The following is a 22478-nucleotide window of genomic DNA, read 5'->3' on the forward strand; positions in this document are numbered from 1 at the left end:
CATCAGCCACGATCGCAATGGGTAGCCCCTGTCACCCAGCAACCAGCCCCTCGGCCGGGGATGGCGTCCCTCGTACATGCCGGGGATGGATGACCGCGACAACACGAATGAGTCGTGTACACTGCCTGGGTGACGGGCGCAGACGTGCAGGATCATCATGCGGTGATCGCAGACCACCTGTATGTTCATCGACTAGGTCCCCCTTCCTATTAGTGAACACGGCCCTGTTATCTGCAGGTGGCCGCACGGCGACGTGCATCCCATCGATCGCGCCCTGGACCATGGGGAACCCGGCCACGGCAGAGAAGCCCACGGCCCGGGCATCTTGGCTGGCCCGGTCCACGGGGAAGCGGATGTAGCGGTGCGCCATGGCATAAAGGGCATCTGTCACTGCCCGGATGCACCGATGCACCGATGTCTGCGATATGCCGGACAGGTCCCCACTCGGTGCCTGGAATGACCCCGTTGCATAAAAGTTCAGGGCCACCGTAACCTTGACGGACACGGGGAGCGGGTGTCCCCCCGCCAGTGCCACGCGGTGACAGGTGTGCCAGCAGGTGGCAGATGTGTGCCGCGGTTTCCCGACTCATCCGGAGTCTCCTCCTGCATTCCCGGTCCGTGAGGTCCTGGTATGACTGCCGGGGCCGGTACACACGGGGCGCTCTCGGGTGCCTCCGTTGCCGTGGGGGCCACGACGTCCTCCTCCCCCCTCCTCGTCCTGTCGGTCAGGTGTCCCTCCAGCCTGGGCGGCTGCCGCCTGCCCCTCTGCGGCAGCCTGCGCCGCCTCTCTGGCACGCTCCTCCTCCTCCTCCTCCTCCTCCTCATCCAGGGCAACATAGACATGAGCGGCTGCCACCACGGCGGCCAACATCGCTGGATGATCGGAAAACATGACGGCCTGGTGGGGGGGAGGGGAACGACGACATGTCATCATTGCCCATATCCCCTCCTCCCCCCAGCCAGGTGGCATGGACCGCATGGGTCCAACTGTTGGAGGCTGGCACCTGGCCAGGTGGACCAACTCACTTGCCCTCGCATCCCCCCTCCCCGGCATGGACCCCCCCCCCCCAACCTCCACCCCGGCACGGACCCCACCCCCATCCCCCTCCCCGACACGGACCCCCCCCCCCCAACCTCCACCCCGGCACGGACCCCTCCCCCCCAACCTCCACCCCGGCACGGACCCCCCCCCAACCTCCACCCCGGCACGGATCCCCCCCCCAACCTCCACCCCGGCACGGACCCCCCATCCCCCTCCCCGGCACGGGCCCCCCCCCAACCTCCACACCAGCACGTACCCCCCCCCCAACCTCCACCCCGGCCCGGACCCCCCCTCCCCCAACCTCCACCCCAGCACGGACCCCCCATCCCCCTCCCCGGCACGGACCCCCCCCCAACCTCCACCCCGGCACGGACCCCCCCCCCCAACCTCCACCCCGGCCCGGACCCCCCATCCCCCTCCCCGGCACGGACCCCCCCCAACCTCCACCCCGGCACGGACCCCCCCCAACCTCCACCCCGGCACGGACCCCCCCCCCCCCCCAACCTCCACCCCAGCACGGACCCCCCATCCCCCTCCCCGGCACGGACACCCCCCCCAACCTCCACCCCGGCACGGACCCCTCATCCCCCTCCCCGGCACGGACCCCCCCACAACCTCCACCCCGGCAGGGACCCCCCCCCAACCTCCACCCCGGCACGGACCCCCACCCCCACCTCCACCCCGGCACGGACCCCCCCCCCCCAACCTCCACCCCGGCACGGACCCCCCCCCCAACCTCCACCCGGGCACGGACCCCCCCCCAACCTCCACCCCGGCACGGACCCCCCCCCCAACCTCCACCCCAGCACGGACCCCCCATCCCCCTCCCCGGCACGGAACCCCCACCCAACCTCCACCCCGGCACGGACCCCCCATTCCCCTCCCCGGCACGGACCCCCCCCCCTCAACCTCCACCCCGGCACGGAACCCCCCCCACCTCCACCCCGGCACGGACCCCCCCCAACCTCCTCCCCGGCACGGACCCCCCCCCAACCTCCACCCCGGCACGGTCCCCCCCCCCAACCTCCACCCCGGCACGGACCCCCCCCCAACCTCCACCCCGGCACGGACCCCCCCCAACCTCCACCCCGGCACGGACCCCCCATCCCCCTCCCCGGCATGGACCCCCCCCCCCAACCTCCACCCCGGCACGGACCCCCCCCAACCTCCACCCCGGCACGGTCCCCCCCCCAACCTCCACCCCGGCATGGACCCCCCCCCCCCAACCTCCACCCCGGCACGGACCCACCCCCAACCTCCACCCCGGCACGGACCCCCCCCAACCCCCAACCTCCACCCCGGCACGGACCCCCCATCCCCCTCCCCGGCACGGACCCCCCATCCCCCTCCCCGGCACGGACCCCCCCCCCCCATCCCCCTCCCCGGCACGGACCCCCCCCCCCAACCTCCACCCCGGTACGGACCCCACCCCAACCTCCACCCCGGCACGGACCCCCCCCAACCTCCACCCCGGCACGGTCCCCCCCCCCAACCTCCACCCCGGCACGGACCCCCCCCAACCTCCACCCCGGCACGGTCCCCCCCACAACCTCCACCCCGGCACGGACCCCCCCCCCAACCTCCACCCCGGCACGGACCCACCCCCAACCTCCACCCCGGCACGGACCCCCCCCAACCCCCAACCTCCACCCCGGCACGGACCCCCCATCCCCCTCCCCGGCACGGACCCCCCCCCCAACCTCCACCCCGGCACGGACCCACCCCCAACCTCCACCCCGGCAAGGATCCCCCATCCCCCTCCCCGGCACGGACCCCCCCCCCAACCTCCACCCCGGTACGGACCCCACCCCAACCTCCACCCCGGCACGGACCCCCCCCAACCTCCACCCCGGCACGGTCCCCCCCCCAACCTCCACCCCGGCACGGACCCCCCCCAACCTCCACCCCGGTACGGACCCCACCCCAACCTCCACCCCGGCACGGACCCCCCCCAACCTCCACCCCGGCACGGTCCCCCCCCCAACCTCCACCCCGGCACGGACCCCCCCCAACCTCCACCCCGGCACGGTCCCCCCCCCAACCTCCACCCCGGCACGGACCCCCCCCCCCAACCTCCACCCCGGCACGGACCCACCCCCAACCTCCACCCCGGCACGGACCCCCCCCAACCCCCAACCTCCACCCCGGCACGGACCCCCCATCCCCCTCCCCGGCACGGACCCCCCCCCCCCAACCTCCACCCCGGCACGGACCCACCCCCAACCTCCACCCCGGCAAGGACCCCCCATCCCCCTCCCCGGCACGGACCCCCCCCCCAACCTCCACCCCGGTACGGACCCCACCCCAACCTCCACCCCGGCACGGACCCCCCTCCCGGCACTCCCCCGGAGCCCAGCCTACTCTAACCACCCCCCCCCCCGCCGCACACACACACACACAAGCCGAGACACACCTCTCCTCACGCAATCAGACTGCGGCCACGCCATCGCCTGCCCAGAGCCAACCCCCCAGGCCGTCACTCACCTCCACGCTGGTCAGCGTGAGCCTGGAGCACAGGGTCACGCCGATGAAAAGGAGGTTTGATTCACGTCGACGTGAACGGTCATCACGTCGACGGGACTTCGGCCCATCCGGAAGGGAGAATATCAGCAGGCCGAAAATCGGCTGCCTTGCGCAGACCCGTGACATTCTCCGCGGCAGCGGTGCCATTAACGCCCCGCCGACTTTTCTCCCTTCGGAGACTTCGGCGGGGGCGGGATTCACGGCGGCCAACGGGCATTCTCCGACCCTCTGGGGGGGTCGGAGAATGACGCCCACGGTCTTTCTGTAGTCCAATATCACCCAAAGATGAAGATTGAGCCTTTCCCGTCACTGACGCCATGCGGCTGAAAGAAAGAAGCAAAAAACAGTTGACGTCCAAAGGTAGCAGTTGTCACCTCACTGACACCTGACGGTGACTGTGGGGGATGTCTCCCTGACGTAAGCTGGAAAGATTCGACAGCTTGAAAGCTTCCTGCTGTGGTCATCATCACCTCTGGGGCCGGGCTGTTCCAGATGTTGGCAGGCCATTGAGCAACACCTGGCATGATTTGGTGCTGGCCTGTCCCGTAAAGCGGCGAAGACGGGTGGGTCTCTTTTGGGGTGGACAAATGCCTCCTGCGCTAATGCTTCTCCTTTAGCGAACTCCGTTACGGAGATTTTGTGCCCCCTGCCTGACCTGGCACAATGCAATTTAGAGAATCCATCACACCCCCCTTCCTGCCCAGATCCCCGGGCAGAGGCAAAGCAGCTACAAGACTGCAGATCGCCTCACCAAACAGAATCGAGTACCTACCTTCGATATGCCTACCGCTCGCAGGAGATTGTTCCTCTCCCTGATGAATGTGGGTGATCGAGGCCAATACTCGCCCCATAAGCGACATCACGAAAAATGGACTATTGACCCGATGCTTCTTTTGGGATCTTGCTATGCGCAAATTGGCTGCCGCATTTGCCGACACGCCAACTGCGACAACGCTGCGAAAGTGATCCATCGGATCTCTTGCACCTTGCGACTTGCCGAGGGCGCAATCGGGTGCTGTGTAAATGCAAACTGTTTCCTTGTGCTGGCATAACCAAAACCCACCTGGCACTGGCACAGGATGGCAAACGTCCCTGGCATTCCCGAGGACACCCAGGGCCAATCCACAGCCTGAGTTACTTAGCAAATCTTGCCCATTGACCAGCGCAGCTATAAATTACCTCAGCCTGACATCTGCAATAGGTATTTTAAAATCATACGAGTCCTGTCCTCATTCAATCAGTTCTTCTCCATCCCTTCTGAAGTGCTTGCTGAATCCTTCTTTCCAGCTCTAAGCCTGTCGCCCTGTGGGTTACAGCTGTCCAAATCTTTTTTGTTTAATGCACTGAGGCTTTTTGTCTCTCCTATCCATTCAGACATTGAGCTCCAGATCTCCCCCACCCTCTAGGTGAAAACGTTACTCCTCAAGTCCCCTCTGAATCTCCAATTGCTTGAAGTTGATACCTCTGGTGATTGATGTCTCTGTGTGTGTGCGTACACATGTATGTGTGGGTACTTGCCGAGAACACGATTTATCCCAACTGTGATGTATGTGTTCAACACTGAAGCTCACACATGACAGTCTTTACATGTTTCTGACAATAATCTTTATTAGTGTCACAAGTAGGCTTACATTAACACTGCAATGAAGTCACTGTTCCCTGTAATTGAGGTGATTAAAATAGAGTGGGGAGGGCCCGTTACCCTTCGCAGAGACGTCAATAACCAGAGGTAAAACCATCACTTGCTGTACACCTGCACACTTAACTTTTTGTGACTCATGTATCCTGACACCCAGATCCCTCTGTACCTCAATGTTTAGCAATCTCTCTTTGTTTAACTGACAGACAGGGTGGGATTCTCCGCCCCCCGCCAGCCCCGTTTTCCAGCGCGGCGCGCCCCCGCCAGCAATGGGATTCTGCGTTCCCGCAGCCGGCCAAGGGGGTTTCCAATTGCGGGCCACCCCATGCCGTCAGGAAACACGTGGGCGTGAGTGCGCTGCCGGGGCGGTGGAGGATCCCGCTGCCAATCTTTCTGTTCTTCCTCCTTGATGCACGATCAATGACCACTAAAGCGAGGTTGTAGTCCAACTGAAGGCTTTAATAAGCTAGATGTTTCCCCCAGCAGCTCAGGTACAGAATGAAGGCTGCTGGGGCGGCACAGGCTCTTATACCCCGCCTTGCAGGGCGGAGCTACCATACATCTTGACCAATGGGAAACATACAATATATACCAATGGTGTTCCAGCATCACCAGGTACCGTAATACATAGAACATATAACATAGAACATAGAAAATACAGCACAGAACAGGCCCTTCGGCCCACGATGTTGTGCCGAACCTTTGTCCTACATTAATCATAGATTATCATTGAATTTACAGTGCAGAAGGAGGCCATTCGGCCCCCTGAGTCTGCACCGGCTCTTGGAAAGAGCACCCTACCCAAACTCAACACCTCCACCCAACACCAAGGGCAATTTTGCACACTAAGGGCAATTTATCATGGCCAATCCACCTACCCTGCGCATCTTTGGACTGTGGGAGGAAACCGGAGCACCCGGAGGAAACCCATGCAGACACTGGGAGAACGTGCAGACTCCGCACAGACAGTGACCCAAGCCGGAATCGAACCTAGGACCCTGGAGCTGTGAAGCAATTGTGCTATCCACAATGCTACCGTGCTGTCCTTAAGAACAAATAAATCTACACTATACCTCTACAGAGACTACCACATTCACCCCCTGTTAAAAAAGAGTCCGGCGGGGATGGTGGCCTGATATTACAACATGGTAACGTGGTAGAAATTATAGTTATGGAGGTACCGGAATACCTCCGTACAGCGTTTTGTAACTATTTACAATTCTATTTACTATTTACAATTTATGATTCATAATTAAGTATACACTTTAAAATGAAGCAATCAGTCGATCGGGGGCCCTGGTCGTCCTCTGTGATCGTCGGAGCTTCGGTGGCGACTCCGGTGGAGGCTCGGGCGTCTGTGACTCCGGGAGCGTGGCCTCGATCTCCATGGCAGCTTCGTCACCCCTAGACGGCGCTGGTGGGGAAAACGGCTGACCTGGGAAGGGAGCGCTTGCGGGGGGGCGTCGGTGGGTGGGGGGCCTAGACGGGGCCGGCGGAAGGACCGTTCCTCCTGTAAGGTGCCCTGGCGGGGGAGGGTGGGACTGGTGGCTGGGGTGTGTGTGGGGCTCCGGCGGATGCCAGGTCCCGTAGGGAGACAGTATCTTGTCGGCCATCGGGGTACGCCACGTAGGCGTACTGGGGGTTAGCGTGGAGAAGATGGACCCTCTCGACCAACTCGCCCGCACGTGTTTTCGGAGCAGGATGGGTCCGGGAGCTGCCAGCCAGGTCGGGAGCGAGGTCCCAGAGGAGGACTTCCTGGGGAAGACAAGGAGACGTTCGTGAGGTGTCTGGTTGGTTGTGGTACAAAGCAGTGACCGGATGGAGTGGAGGGCATCCGGGAGGACATCTTGCCAGCGGGAGACTGGGAGGTTCCTGGACCGTAGGGCCAGTCGGACGGTCTTCCAGACCGTGCCGTTCTCCCTCTCTACCTGCCCGTTTCCCCGGGGGTTGTAACTGGTCGTCCTGCTCGAGGCGATGCACTTGCTGAGCAGGAATTGACGCAGTTCGTCGCTCATAAAGGAGGAGCCCCGATCACTGTGTATGTCGGCGGGGAACCCGAACAGTGCAAAGATGCTATGGAGGGCCTTGATGACGGTGGTTGCGGTCATGTCGGGGCAGGGGATGGCGAATGGGAACCGGGAGTACTCGTCAATCACGTTCAGGAAGTACGTGTTGCGGTCGGTGGAGGGAAGGGGGCCTTTGAAGTCCATGCTGAGGCGTTCAAAGGGACGGGAAGCCTTTATCAGGTGCGCTCTCTCTGGTCGGTAGAAGTGCGGTTTGCACTCCGCGCAGATTTGGCAGTCCCTGGTGGCTGTCCTGACCTCCTCGATGGAGTAAGGCAGGTTGCGGGTCTTGACGAAATGGAAAAAGCGAGTGACCCCCCGGGTGGCAGAGGTCCTCGTGGAGGGCTCGGAGGTGGTCCACTTGTGTGGTGGCACATGTGCCGCGGGACAGGGCATCAGGAGGTTCGTTTAGCTTCCCGGGACGATTCAAGATCTTGTACTTGTAGGTGGAGAGTTCTATCCTCCACCGCAAGATCTTATCGTTTTTTATCTTGCCCCGCTGTGCGTTATCGAACATGAAAGCAACCGACCGTTGGTCAGTGAGGAGAGTGAATCTCCTGCCGGGCAGGTAATGCCTCCAATGCCGCACAGCTTCTACTATGGCCTGGGCCTCCTTTTCGACTGAGGAATGGCGGATTTCGGAGGCATGGAGGGTACGTGAGAAGAAGGCCACGGGCCTGCCCGCTTGGTTGAGGGTGGCTGCCAGAGCTACGCCAGATGCGTCGCTCTCGACCTGGAAGGAGAGGGACTCGTCGATGGCGTGCATCGTGGCCTTTGCAATGTCTGCTTTGATGCGGCTGAAGACCTGGCAAGCCTCTATCGACAGGGGAAAAGCTGTGGATTGGATCGGGGACGGGTCTTGTCCACGTAGTTGGGGACCCACTGGGCGTAGTAACTGAAAAACCCGAGGCAGCGCTTCAGGGCCTTGGAGCCGTGAGGGAGGGGGAACTCCATAAGGGGGCGCATGCATTCAGGATCGGGGCCTATAACTCCACTTCGCACTACGTAGCCGAAGATGGCTAGGCGGTTGGTGCTAAATACGCATTTATCCTTGTTGTATGTTAAGTTAAGGATCTTTGCGGTCTGGAGGAATTTTCGGAGGTTGGTGTCGTGGTCCTGCTGGTCGTGGCCGCAGATGATGACATTATCGAGATACGGGAATGTTGCCGGTAAACCGTACCGGTCAACCATTCGGCCCATCTCGCGCTGGAAGACCGAGACCCCGTTAGTGACACCAAAGGGAACCCTTAAGAAGTGATAGAGCCGCCCGTCTGCCCCGAAGGCAGTGTATTTGCGGTCACTAGTGCGGATGGGGAGCTGGTGGTAGGCGGACTTGAGATCCACCGTGGAGAAGACCTTATAATGCGCGATCCTGTTTACCAGGTCGGATATGCGGGGGAGAGGGTACGCGTCCAGCTGCGTAAACCTGTTGATGGTCTGACTGTAGTCGATGACCATCCTATGTTTCTCCCTGGTCTTTACCACCACTACTTGAGCTCTCCAAGGACTGTTACTGACTTCGATGACTCCTTCCCTCAGTAGCCTTTGGACCTCTGACCTAATAAAGATCCGATCCTGGGCACTGTACCGTCTGCTCCTGGTGGCGACGGGTTTGCAATCCGGGGTGAGGTTCGCAAACAGGGAAGGCGGGTCGACCTTGAGGGTCGCGAGGCTGCAGACAGTGAGGGGGGTATAGGGCCGCCGAATTTGAAAGTTAGACTTTGGAGATTACACTGGAAGTCTAAACCTAGGAGTGTGGCCGGGCAGAGGTGGGGAAGGACATAGAGCCGGTAATTTGTAAACTCCCTTTCCTGGACAGTGAGGTTTGCTACACAAAACCCCTTTATCTCCACTGAGTGGGAACCGGAGGCCAGGGAGATTTTTTGATTAATGGGGTGGATGAGGACAGCACCTTACCGTGTCGGGGTGTATGAAGCTCTCCGTGCTCCCAGAGTCGATTAGGCAGGACGTCTCGTGCCCGTTGATGAATACGGTCGTCGTAGCGGTTGAGATTGTTCGAGGCCGGGACTGATCCAGGCTCACCGAGGCTAATCGCAGCAGTTGAGAGTTCTCTTCGGGCAGTGCGTGGTCAGCTGAGCTGGGGTCCTGGGGGTCCATCCAAGATGGCGGCTCCCATTGGTCGCACATGGCTGGGGGTGCACAAAATGGCGGCGCCCATCCATCTAACGTGGCGTCCGCGGGACAAGATGGCGGCACCCGGAGGCCACATGTGGCCCTGGAGTAGGAAGATGGCGGCGGCCGCTGGCCGCACGGGGACCGTGGAGAGGTTTGTGGTGGCGCATTCACCGCTGGAGACCGTGGCAACCGCACGGACCTGACATACCCCCACGAAGTGGCCCTTTTAACCACATCCCTTGCAGGTGGATGCGCGGGCCGGACAGCGCTGCCGGGGGTGCTTGGCCCGCCCGCAAAAGTAGCAGCGGGGCTCCCGGGGGCTGCCAGGCCGCCTTGCAGCACAAGCTTGTGGGGGGATGGGGGATGTCTCAGGGTCGGCTGTGGAGGGGTTCCACGCTGCCCAGGGGGCTGCCGCGCGGTCGGGAACGTAAGCGCGGGCGTTTCTGGAGGCCACATCTAGGGAGCCGTCAAGGGCCCATGCCTCCTTGAGGCCTAGAGTGTCTTTTTCCAGCAATCGCTGGCGGATCTGGGAGGACAGCATACCTGCCACGAAAGCGTCCCGGACCAAGAGTTCAGTGTGGTCTCTCGCCGAAACTTGCGGGCAGCTGCAGTTTCTCCCCAACACCAGGAGTGCACGGTAGAATTCTTCCAGCGATTCCCCAGGGATTTGTTGCCTCGTTGCTAGCAGATGCCGGGCGTAGACCTGGTTTACCGGGCGAATATAATGTCCTTTTAGCAGCTCTATTGCTGCATCGAAGTCTTCCGCTTCCTCGATGAGGGTGTAAATCTCCGGGCTCACCCTCGAGTGCAGGACTTGCAGTTTCTGCTCTCCCGTGGGTGTGTTTTCGGCCGTCCCGAGATACCCTTTAAAACACGCCAGCCAGTGCTTGAAGATTGCCGCTGAGTTCGCCGCGTGGGGGCTGAGTTGCAGACACTCCGGCTTGATTCGGAGCTCCATCCTTTTAAATCTACCTTATTAAATTGATGCACGATCAATGACCACTAAAGCGAGGTTGTAGTCCAACTGAAGGCTTTAATAAGCTAGATGTTTCCCCCAGCAGCTCAGGTACAGAATGGAGGCTGCTGGGGCGGCACGGGCTCTTATACCCCGCCTAGCAGGGCAGAGCTACCATACAGCTTGACCAATGGGAAACAATATCTACTCATGGTGTTCCAGCATTACCAGGTACCGTAATACCTCTACACAGACTACCACACTCCCAAAGTGAACAAGTTCCCATTTTCCCTCCATTCCTCTGCCAGACGTTTTCCCTCTTGCTTAACCCATCAACATCACTTTGTAAACCCTTTGGGCTAAATTTTCACGAGCAGAGTTGATGATATAAGTTTTTTCACTGTCGGGGAGTTTTGTACATTGTTAACACGGAGGGCGGGATTATCGAAAGGTTACTCTTGTGCTAGAACGAAAGGTGGTCACATACTGTTCTCTGTGTTTTAGGCTATAACATCAGTGACCTGGTAACTATAGCAACCAAAACGTTTCTCAGGTATGACAAGCTGAGACAACTGATATCAAGCATTAGGAAGTATTACCCCTCTGTCACCATTATAATCGCGGATGACAACAGTGACACGCAAAAGATTGAAGGAGCGTTCATTGATCAATACTTCATGCCATTTCAGAAGGTACATGTCTTTTGTAAATTAGGAGGCACAGAGAGAGAGTGGGGTGGCAGGGGTTGTAGGGGAGGTTCGAATGCCCTCTCTCCATGCCTGAGGCTTATTTTTTACCACTCATAACTAAAGTTTTATTTTTCAAAGCAACGGGCTGGATTCCCTGTCGGTGGGAAATCCCATTGGCTGTCTGTGGGAACGCTGCTGGCGGGGGGGAGGGGCGCCGCGCAGGAAAACGTGGCTGGCGGACCGGAAAATCCCGCCCCGTTTTTTAAAATGCCCCTCTGATTTTTCTCCTGTTTTTTTTTACTCCGAGCAATGTCTTGGGAATCAGTCTCCAATTCCCGGAGACTCCAGGGCAATCCTGGAGGAGTTGGCGACACAACCAGTTTCAGGTGGTTAGTTTGAGAATGGGAAATGCGGTGCTGTGTGGAAGTTGGATGGGGCCTATTGCAGGACAGTTCAAAAAGAGTTCTGAACTACATTGCAGTTACACTGTGCCTGAGCAGGGACTGCTTCAGACGAACAGGGCAAGGCAATTCAGCCCCTCATGTGTGTTACACCATTCAGTATGATCATGGCTAATTTGTGACCAAACTCCAACTTGGCCCCATATTTCTTGATAATAATAATTTACTTCTATTTATAGAGCTTCTTTATAACATACAATATCCTGAGGTGACTCACAGGAACATTATCAAAGAATGGGCTGGATTCTTCAGTTCTCCAGCTGTGTGTTTCCTGGCTGCCATTTGATTAATAAGGGGATCCGGGGTTACGGGGAGAAGGCAGGAGAATGGGGATGAGAAAATATCAGCCATGATTGAATGGCGGAGCAGACTCGATGGGCCGAGTGGCCTAATTCTGCTCCTAATATCAGACAACATACCAAAGTGTTTCAGAGGATCCTCCTACTTTAGCTATTATGTCCTATGAGGGTGTTGGCGGCCATGGACCCCGATTATCTTAGTCCATGTGATTATGGTTGCCAACGTACTCCAGTGGTTCGCTATTGACTGCTGCAATATGGCTGACCAGGAAACTCCCGCTCTTACCGCCTGCCGTCAGGCATCTTGGAAAGATTTACAGGCTGCTAACCAACCTGTTTGGGCGCTTTATGAACCCGCCTTCCATGGCCATCACGTCCTGAAGTAGGACATGAACCCAGAGCTTATGGCCCAAAGGTAGAGGCGCTACGCACTGCGCCAAGAGACCTCCTCACAATGACTAAGAGAGGGTCAGTGTAGGTCTGAGGCTCGGTGGGAGCTGGGTGATTGGGATGTGGGATGAACAAGGATCCAGGCAGTATAGCTTTGAGTGAGTTGAAGTTGACGGATCAGCGAGGGTTTCTATCCGTACAGCTTTAGTGCTAATGGAGTGAGTGCCAATGGGACTGGACAGCTCGGTGGTTTGTAAAGCCCAGGATGTCCCAGTCGGAGAATGCACCACATACTGGATTTTACCGGGGTAATGGGGGCTGTGCCAACAGAGTGGAAAGCCAGGATTCACCACCCCACCTCAGCCTTTTGCAGGACTCTCGCCCACCCCACCCCGACCACATTTTAAATGTTCAAAAAGCTGCCGGCGAATCGGAGGGTTGTGAGCTATTCCGTCTCCGTCGCACCACTGGAACTGGTGGTCACTGCTGGAACTGCACCCAGCTGGGAACGTGCAATGCTGGAGGCCCCGCTGTCAGGGGGGGGCGAGTGGGGTTGGGGGTCACCGGGAGCCAGTCTGGCAGACCTGGCGATGGAGGGGGGGGGGGGAGAGCAACAATATTGGGGAAGGCAGGAATATATGTTGCTGTGGGGGCAGACATCACCACTAGGGGTTCCCACCTCCCCCACTCACAGCCTTGGGCAATAGAGTGCCCGATTAGAAGGACCAGCTTTTCCCTCTCCCAACCCAACGTCCGCCCAGGATTCACAAGGCAGTGTCCCCCACATGTTGGAGAGCTCACCCGCCATTGGCAAAGTGCCATGATGGCAGCAACATGACGGGTACTCCACCCCCCTTATCTTCCCTCACCAGTTTACAGGCTCCGCCCCCCCTCCCACTCCACCCCCTGGAGGGCTGGAAACATCCAGCACGCCCCCCCCCCCCGCCCCGCCCTCCCAACCCATGTGGGTGCCGGGTGTCTGTGTTACAGCCGTCGCCATGGAAATACGACCCAATTTGAGGCTGGAGGCCTCACCTATAGCGAAAAAAAACCCCGATACCAGGAGGTTTTCAGCTGAGCCCAATTGCAGTTAATTCCACAGCCCGAAAATATTTGTGGGAATTGGAAGGAAGGTAAAGCCTCATTGTGGCCATGGTTACTATGGAGCCTGTTAATCATGCCCAGGCCTAAATTGGGAAGCCACTGCACACGGCTCTTTCATTTGTGCCAAAGCTGGACTGATAGCAGATGTGGTACAACCCAAGCCACCAGAGCTTTGAAGTTGGAAGGTTATTACAGTTAAGGGAAAAACGTCATGCTTTCACAAAGAGTCCTCCCTGCTCTGCTCTGAACTCTGTGTCGACCTGCTCCATGACAGTACAAGGGTAGGGGGGAAAAGGTAGGGGGATGGCACGAAGTCAAGATGCTCGTTTGGAAAGCCAGTGCAGACACGATAGGCTGTAACAATTCTGTCATTCCGCGAAGAAGAGGCAGTGATGGCCTTCTCTCACGTGTGCTGGTTCATACCTGAGGAAGATCTGTAAATATATGGCTTGCGGGCTAGCGGCCAATGCCTTCAGTGCTACCTCTGCTGAACAGCCCCTGATGAACTGCTTTTCTCGATCGGAAAGCCTCCTGAATGTTGGGAAGCTGGCAAAAGACATGCCCATGGTCGCCACTCTGTACAGCGCTAATACCTGCAGCGGCCTAAGATACTGAGCAACGATCGCAAAAAAACTAAACGCAAAAATACTAAAGCTGCAAGACGAAAAATAAAACTAAACACACAAGGAAAACCCAGAGGAAACCCACACAGACCCGGGGAGAATGTTCAAACTCCACACAGACAGTCACCCAAGGCCCGAATTGAACCCGGGTCTCTGGCGCTGTGAGGCAGCAGTGCTAACCACTGTGCCACATGCCGCCCGAATGTGTGAGGTGTGAGTGTCAATATGGGTGTGAGTCTGTGAATGTGGGCGTGAGTGGGTGTGGATATGAGTTGAGTGTGGGGGTGAGAATGTGAGTGAGTGTGGGTGTGAGAATGTGAGTGTGTGAATGTGAGTGTGAGTGTGATAATGTGAGTGTGTGTGTGAATGTGAATGTGAGTGTGTGTGTGAATGTGAGTGTGGGTGTGAGAATGTGAGTGTGAGAATGTGAGCGTGTGTGAGAATGTGAGCGTGTGAGTGAGTGTGAGAGTGTGAGAATGTGAGTGTGTGTGTGGATGTGAGCGTGGGTGTGAGAATGTGAGTGTGAGAATGTGAGTGTGAGAATGTGAGTGTGTGTGTGAATGTGAGTGAGTGTGAGAATGCGAGTGAGTGTGAGAATGTGAGTGTGTATGTGAGTGAGTGTGAGAATGTGTTCAGCCTCATTCAGAGGCACCATTCTCAGAGGCAACTTGGGGGGAAAGCCTTTACTCGGTGAGTGGTTAGGGTCTGGAATGCGTTGCCTGACAGTGTGGTGGAGACATGGAATTTCTGAAGAGAATTCGATCATTTCTGAAGGGCGACAGGGAAAGGGTGGGGCTGTGGGACGATGTGAGTTACTATTGCAGCAAAACAGCAGAGACAGCAGGCCAAATGACCTTCTTCTGTGCTTTAACCATTCTGTCATCCTGAGAACTCCCACAGTGGTTAGCACTGCTGCCTCACAGCGCCAGGGACCCGTGTTCAATTCCGACCTCGGGTCACTGTCTGTGCGGAGTCTGCACGTTCTCCCAGGGTGTGCGTGGGTTTCCTCCGGGTGCTCCGGTTTTGAAAAATTCATTTACGGGATATGGGCGTCGCTGGTTAGGCCCAGCATTTATTCCCCATCCTCTGACTGTCCCTGGCATGTGGGAGTCTGCTTCAATGAATTATTGTCTGCGTCTCCAGGGCTGGTTTGCCGGGCGGAACTTGGCAGTGTCTCAGGTCAAAACGAAATATCTGCTGTGGGTCGACGATGACTTCATCTTTGCCTCCGACACCAAGCTGGAGAAAATGGTGGACGTCCTGGAGAAAACAACCCTGGATTTAGTGAGTATCCGACATTCTGTTTTAACCGTATTGGGAAAGACGTTCCTCTTTGTGTTCGAGAGCGGTGGATTGTTCTTTCTTGAAGCAGAAAATCTGGGGGGAAACGGTCAGGACATTCCACCCACAGGTATTGTACACATAGCGTGGGATTCTCTGATGCCCAGCCGCGTGTTTTAAGGCCACGCGGCGGAGGTGCACTGCCAGCGGGAAAAGTGAATCCCAGTGACCAAGGGAGTGCTGCACGGTCAGAGGTGCACTCTTTCAGATGGGGCATCGAACTGAGGCCCTACCTGCCCCCTCAGGGAGATGTAATATATTTATCCCACCGCCAACATCACTAAAAACAGATGGCCTGGTTTTGAATTCAGCGGGATCTTGCTGTGCATAAATTGGTTGCTGCGTTTCCTACATCACAACAGTGACCACACTTCCAAAGTACTTCATTGGCTGGAAAGTGGGATGGGAGGCTGCGTGAGGCGCTATGCAAATGCAAGCCCTAATGTTTGTAAGATACCTAAAATAGACAGTCGACTGGTCATTGGTAATTTTAAGATGTTTCATTAAGTTTCTGAAGAAACAACAGTTTAGATTGGAAATATTAACTACTCAGACAGAAATGGTTCACGGCCATGGAAATGGTGGTAACGCCATCCTGTGTTCTGGTGGTAACGCCATCCTGCTTTCTGCCCACCACCTGAGCCGTAACCCACACCTACCTCTTCTGCCTCAGCACATGTTAATGTTGCCTTTTTTCTAGAGGGTGGTAACTTACCCAGTGTCAGGTCATCTGTTCAAACCGTTTTGATCAATCGATGCAGGACAGGGCACCCAAACGGTTAGGGCAGGTACCACCTTCTCGTCAGCCTGCTCGACAAAATAAATGTTGGAGGGTCATATCTTGGGAGATTACGGGACACAAAGAATGCCATTAAACAGTCAGCAAGGCAACCTGAACTAAGACAGTTCAGAGGTCAAAGTGTTTACTCTTCCCAGAGAGGCGATCGATGCTCCTTAGAAATGTCTATACAGGTTCTTTCTATGTTGAGCTGTTTATCTGAGACCCCCATTTCTTAAGTTGCCCTTTAGAATTCTGTGGAATCCCTCCAGTGCAGAAGGAAGCCATTCGGCCCATCGAGTCTGCACCGACCCTCTGAAAGAGCACCCTACCTAGCCCCACTCCCCCGCCCCATCCCCGTAACCCCACCTAATCTGCACATCTTTGGACTGTGGGAGGAAACCGGAGCACCCGGAGGAAACCCACGCAGACACGGGGAGAACGTGCAAACTCCACACAGACAGTGACCCAAGCCGGAATCGAACCCGGGTCCCTGGCGCTGTGAGGCAGCAGTGCTAACCACTGTGCTACCGTGCCATCCTTTTAGCTAACAGCTATTTCTAAAATACAAGACGTTTCACTAATTTCTTGATTACATATGGTAGATAACACACTAAAGCTACTCGAATTATCATTATTCCTCTGTTTGGAACTCTCTCTCCGCGTATTATTTCACGCTAGCCATCATCCAAAATCCCTTTTAATTTAATTTAACTTCTAAAATGGTAATGATCAGAGGGAATAACATGAATCCTCTAAAAATCAGTTTTGTTGTGGAGTATGTGTTAGTGCTGTTATATTACTTGCAGTAATATTTGTTACTCATTTTTTATGCTGAGTTGAACTTAACTTTGATGATGATGAATACTCAAAGTCGTCCGGTGATAAATAATTTATTGAGTAACTAAATAATTAACTTGTGAGTTATTTTCTTCAATACTTTTACAAGTGGTTGAATTGAACAATTAAAGGGAATGTACAGTGAATGGTAGAACCCTCAAGTGTATTGACAGGCAGAGGGATCTGGGTGTACAGGTCCACAGGTCAGTGAAAGGGGCAACACAGGTGGAGAAGGTAGTCAAGAAGGCATACGGCATGCTTGCCTTCATTGGCCGGGGCATTGAGTATAAGAATTGGCAAGTCATGTTGCAGCTGTATAGAACCTTAGTTAGGCCACACTTGGAGTATAGTATTCAATTCTGGTCGCCACACTACCAGAAGGATGTGGAGGCTTTCGAGAGGGTGCAGAAGAGATTTACCAGAATGTTGCCTGGTATGGAGGGCATTAGCTATGAGGAGAGGTTGAATAAACTCGGTTTGTTCTCACTGGAACGAAGGAGGTTGGGGGGCGACCTGATAGAGGTACAAAATTATGAGGGGCATAGACAGAGTGGATAGTCAGAGGCTTTTTCCCAGGGTAGAGGGGTCAATTACTAGGGGGCATAGGTTTAACGTGCGAGGGGCAAGGTTTAGAGTAGATGTACGAGGCAAGTTTTTACGCAGAGGGTAGTGGGTGCCTGGAACTCGCTACCGGAGGAGGTGGTGGAAGCAGGGACGATAGTGACATTTAAGGGGCATCTTGATAAATACAGGAATAGGATGGGAATAGAAGGATACGGACTCAGGAAGTGTAGAAGATTGTAGTTTAGTCGAGCAGCATGGTCGGCACAGGCTTGGAGGGCCGAAGGGCCTGTTCCTGTGCTGTACTTTTCTTTGTTCTTTTTCTTTTTGTTCGAAACAAGATAGAATCTAGTGATCATCTGACTGTACTGACTACAAATTAACACTTCATGGATTTACACATCCAGAAATCACTACAAGTGCCTTGATCATTTTAAAATGTTTTTAAACTGTGATAGCCCCCCTCAAGGGGAAACCGTGATTGACCTTCCTGTCGGCCTCGAGTTTCCTCACTCAAGGGCGGCGGTCCACTGAGCTGGGGATTGGGATGACAGTTTATCAACGGGGCTGTGTTGTGTAACTACTCTTCTGCATGGGATATAATGATTTCTATTTTTTTAAAAACCCACAGGAATGTCTTGTGTAACACCACACAATTATAGACATCACTCACAAGCCTGAGGCAAGACCAACATTCACTTACTTCAATAATTCAACAAGGAAACTGTTTTTTTTTAATGCTCCTGCTGTTTAGTACAACGTTGGTTCATTTTGAAGGCTCTTTGTTCTCAGGATGCTGTCTTGAACCCACAAACCCTAACTACTTCAATAATTTCCTTCAAAGAAGGAAACCTGCCATCCTAAACTAGTTTGGCCTGCTTGACTGCTAACTTCCTCCTCCATTGCCCATCTATCTTCTCTGCCTGATCTCATCTACTGCTCAAATCCTCCAGACCCAACTATTCTGACGCACTCGCACCCTTCTGTAAACTTGGATTTGTCCAAAAGCCTGCTGCCTGTATCCTCACTCGCATCAAGCCCTGTTCCCCTGCCCTGTGTACCCTGACCTATATTGGTTTGTCTAATTCGCATCCTTGTCTTCAAATTCCTCCAGTGGCTTCACTCCTCCCTATTTTTATCAGCTCCTCCAGCCCGAACAACCCGCTCAGATCTCTGCGCGCCTCCAACACTAACTTCTCGCTCAAACCGATTTCTTGTGTTCCTCCATTGGTGGCAGCACAGTGGTTAGCACTGCTCTCTCACAGCTCCAGGGTCCAACGTTCAATTCCGGCCTTGGGTCACTGTCTGTGCGGAGTCTGCACGTTCTCCCCGTGTGTGCGTGGGTTTCCTCCGGATGCTCCGGTTTCCTCTCACAGTCCAAAGATGTGCAGGTTAGGTGGATTGGCCATGTTAAATTGCCCCTTAGTGTCCAAAGATGTGCAGGTTAGGTGGATTGTCCATGATAAATTGTCCCTTAGTGTCCAAAGATGTGCAGGTTAGGTGGATTGGCCATGTTAAATTGTCCCTGAGTGTCCAAAGATGTACAGGTTAGGTGGATTGGCCATGATAAATTGTCCCTTAGTGTCCAAAGATGTGCAGGTTAGGTGGATTGGCCGTGTTAAATTGTCCCTTAGTGTCCTAAGATGTGCAGGTTAGGTGGATTGACCATGTTAAATTGTCCCTTAGGGTCCAAAGGTGTGCAGGTGAGGTGGATTGGCCATGTTAAATTGTCCCTTAGTGTCCAAAGATGTGCAGGTTAGGTGGATTGGCCATGATGAATTGCCCTTAGTGTCCAAAGATGTGCAGGTTAGGTGGATTGGCCATGATAAATTGTCCCTTAGTGTCCAAAGATGTCCAGGTTCGGTGGATTGGCCATGATAAATTGTCCCTTAGTGTCCAAAGATGTGCAGGTTAGGTGGATTGGCCATGATAAATTGCCCATAGTGTCCAAAGATGTACAGGTTAGGTGGATTGGCCATGATAAATTGTCCCTTAGTGTCCAAAGATGTGCAGGTTAGGTGGATTGGCCATGATAAATTGTCCCTTAGTGTCCAAAGATGTACAGGTTAGGTGGATTGGACATGTTAAATTGCCCCTTAGTGTCCAAAGATGTGCAGGTTAGGTGGATTGGCCATGATAAATTGTCCCTTAGTGTCCAAAGATGTGCAGGTTAGGTGGATTGGCCGTGTTAAATTGTCCCTTAGTGTCCTAAGATGTGCAGGTTAGGTGGATTGACCATGTTAAATTGTCCCTTAGGGTCCAAAGGTGTGCAGGTGAGGTGGATTGGCCATGTTAAATTGTCCCTTAGTGTCCAAAGATGTGCAGGTTAGGTGGATTGGCCATGATAAATTGTCCCTTAGTGTCCAAAGATGTACAGGTTAGGTGGATTGGACATGTTAAATTGCCCCTTAGTGTCCAAAGATGTGCAGGTTAGGTGGATTGGCCATGATAAATTGTCCCTTAGTGTCCAAAGATGTGCAGGTTAGGTGGATTGGCCGTGTTAAATTGTCCCTTAGTGTCCTAAGATGTGCAGGTTAGGTGGATTGACCATGTTAAATTGTCCCTTAGGGTCCAAAGGTGTGCAGGTGAGGTGGATTGGCCATGTTAAATTGTCCCTTAGTGTCCAAAGATGTGCAGGTTAGGTGGATTGGCCATGATGAATTGCCCTTAGTGTCCAAAGATGTGCAGGTTAGGTGGATTGGCCATGATAAATTGTCCCTTAGTGTCCAAAGATGTCCAGGTTCGGTGGATTGGCCATGATAAATTGTCCCTTAGTGTCCAAAGATGTGCAGGTTAGGTGGATTGGCCATGATAAATTGTCCCTTAGTGTCCAAAGATGTACAGGTTAGGTGGATTGGACATGTTAAATTGCCCCTTAGTGTCCAAAGATGTGCAGGTTAGGTGGATTGGCCATGATAAATTGTCTCTTAGTGTCCAAAGATGTGCAGGTTAGGTGGATTGGCCATGATAAATTGTCTCTTAGTGTCCAAAGATGTGCAGGTTAGGTGGATTGGCCGTGTTAAATTGTCCCTTAGTGTCCTAAGATGTGCAGGTTAGGTGGATTGACCATGTTAAATTGTCCCTTAGGGTCCAAAGGTGTGCAGGTGAGGTGGATTGGCCATGTTAAATTGTCCCTTAGTGTCCAAAGATGTGCAGGTTAGGTGGATTGGCCATGATGAATTGCCCTTAGTGTCCAAAGATGTGCAGGTTAGGTGGATTGGCCATGATAAATTGTCCCTTAGTGTCCAAAGATGTCCAGGTTCGGTGGATTGGCCATGATAAATTGTCCCTTAGTGTCCAAAGATGTGCAGGTTAGGTGGATTGGCCATGATAAATTGCCCATAGTGTCCAAAGATGTACAGGTTAGGTGGATTGGCCATGATAAATTGTCCCTTAGTGTCCAAAGATGTGCAGGTTAGGTGGATTGGCCATGATAAATTGTCCCTTAGTGTCCAAAGATGTACAGGTTAGGTGGATTGGACATGTTAAATTGCCCCTTAGTGTCCAAAGATGTGCAGGTTAGGTGGATTGGCCATGATAAATTGTCCCTTAGTGTCCAAAGATGTGCAGGTTAGGTGGATTGGCCGTGTTAAATTGTCCCTTAGTGTCCTAAGATGTGCAGGTTAGGTGGATTGACCATGTTAAATTGTCCCTTAGGGTCCAAAGGTGTGCAGGTGAGGTGGATTGGCCATGTTAAATTGTCCCTTAGTGTCCAAAGATGTGCAGGTTAGGTGGATTGGCCATGATAAATTGTCCCTTAGTGTCCAAAGATGTACAGGTTAGGTGGATTGGACATGTTAAATTGCCCCTTAGTGTCCAAAGATGTGCAGGTTAGGTGGATTGGCCATGATAAATTGTCCCTTAGTGTCCAAAGATGTGCAGGTTAGGTGGATTGGCCGTGTTAAATTGTCCCTTAGTGTCCTAAGATGTGCAGGTTAGGTGGATTGACCATGTTAAATTGTCCCTTAGGGTCCAAAGGTGTGCAGGTGAGGTGGATTGGCCATGTTAAATTGTCCCTTAGTGTCCAAAGATGTGCAGGTTAGGTGGATTGGCCATGATGAATTGCCCTTAGTGTCCAAAGATGTGCAGGTTAGGTGGATTGGCCATGATAAATTGTCCCTTAGTGTCCAAAGATGTCCAGGTTCGGTGGATTGGCCATGATAAATTGTCCCTTAGTGTCCAAAGATGTGCAGGTTAGGTGGATTGGCCATGATAAATTGTCCCTTAGTGTCCAAAGATGTACAGGTTAGGTGGATTGGACATGTTAAATTGCCCCTTAGTGTCCAAAGATGTGCAGGTTAGGTGGATTGGCCATGATAAATTGTCTCTTAGTGTCCAAAGATGTGCAGGTTAGGTGGATTGGCCATGATAAATTGTCTCTTAGTGTCCAAAGATGTGCAGGTTAGGTGGATTGGCCATGTTAAATTGCCCCTTACTGTCCAAAGATGTACAGGTTAGATGGATTGGCCATGATAAATTGTCCCTTAGTGTCCAAAGATGTGCAGGTTAGGTGGATTGGCCGTGTTAAATTGCCCTTAAGTGTCCAAAGATGTACAGGTTAGGTGGATTGGCCGTGTTAAATTGTCCCTTACTGTCCAACGATGTGCAGGTTAGGTGGATTGGTCGTGTTAAATTGCCCTTAGTGTCCAAAGATGTACAGGTTAGATGGATTGGCCATGATAAATTGTCCCTTAGTGTCCAAAGATGTGCAGGTTAGGTGGATTGGCCGTGTTAAATTGCCCTTAGTGTCCAAAGATGTACAGGTTAGGTGGATTGACCGTGTTAAATTGCCCCTTACTGTCCAAAGATGTACAGGTTAGATGGATTGGCCATGTTAAATTGTCCCTTACTGTCCAAAGATGTGCAGGTTAGGTGGATTTGCCATGTTAAATTGTCCCTTACTGTCCAAAGATGTGCAGGTTAGGTGGATTGGCCATGTTAAATTGTTGAAAATAAAGACGTGACAAAATTCCCTTTCCCACCTTTATCGGCAGCCAGACTGGAGGTGGGAGGGATCGGCACTCTGAAAACCGT

At 54.3% G+C, this 22478-nt stretch overlaps 2 protein-coding genes across 3 annotated transcripts in view; one reads left to right on the forward strand and one right to left on the reverse strand.

The window, feature by feature from the left end:
- LOC140405353 (beta-1,4 N-acetylgalactosaminyltransferase 1-like) overlaps positions 1 to 22478 on the forward strand; it is a 192161-nt gene that overhangs the window by 145616 nt on the left and 24067 nt on the right. For both annotated transcript variants that reach the window (XM_072493659.1, XM_072493660.1), the window contains 2 exons: positions 10863 to 11050; positions 15068 to 15208. In XM_072493659.1, the coding sequence (XP_072349760.1) occupies positions 10863 to 11050; positions 15068 to 15208 (329 nt within the window). The remainder of the gene's footprint in view (positions 1 to 10862; positions 11051 to 15067; positions 15209 to 22478) is intronic.
- Positions 1 to 22478, reverse strand: part of LOC140405354 (solute carrier family 26 member 10-like) — a 221125-nt gene that overhangs the window by 33684 nt on the left and 164963 nt on the right. The window contains 1 exon segment of the mRNA XM_072493662.1: positions 15981 to 16072. Within this exon segment, the coding sequence (XP_072349763.1) occupies positions 15992 to 16072 (81 nt within the window). The 3' untranslated portion in view covers positions 15981 to 15991.

The sequence above is a fragment of the Scyliorhinus torazame genome, chromosome X, assembly GCF_047496885.1.
Source record: "Scyliorhinus torazame isolate Kashiwa2021f chromosome X, sScyTor2.1, whole genome shotgun sequence".
Classification (NCBI taxonomy): Eukaryota; Metazoa; Chordata; class Chondrichthyes; order Carcharhiniformes; family Scyliorhinidae; genus Scyliorhinus; species Scyliorhinus torazame.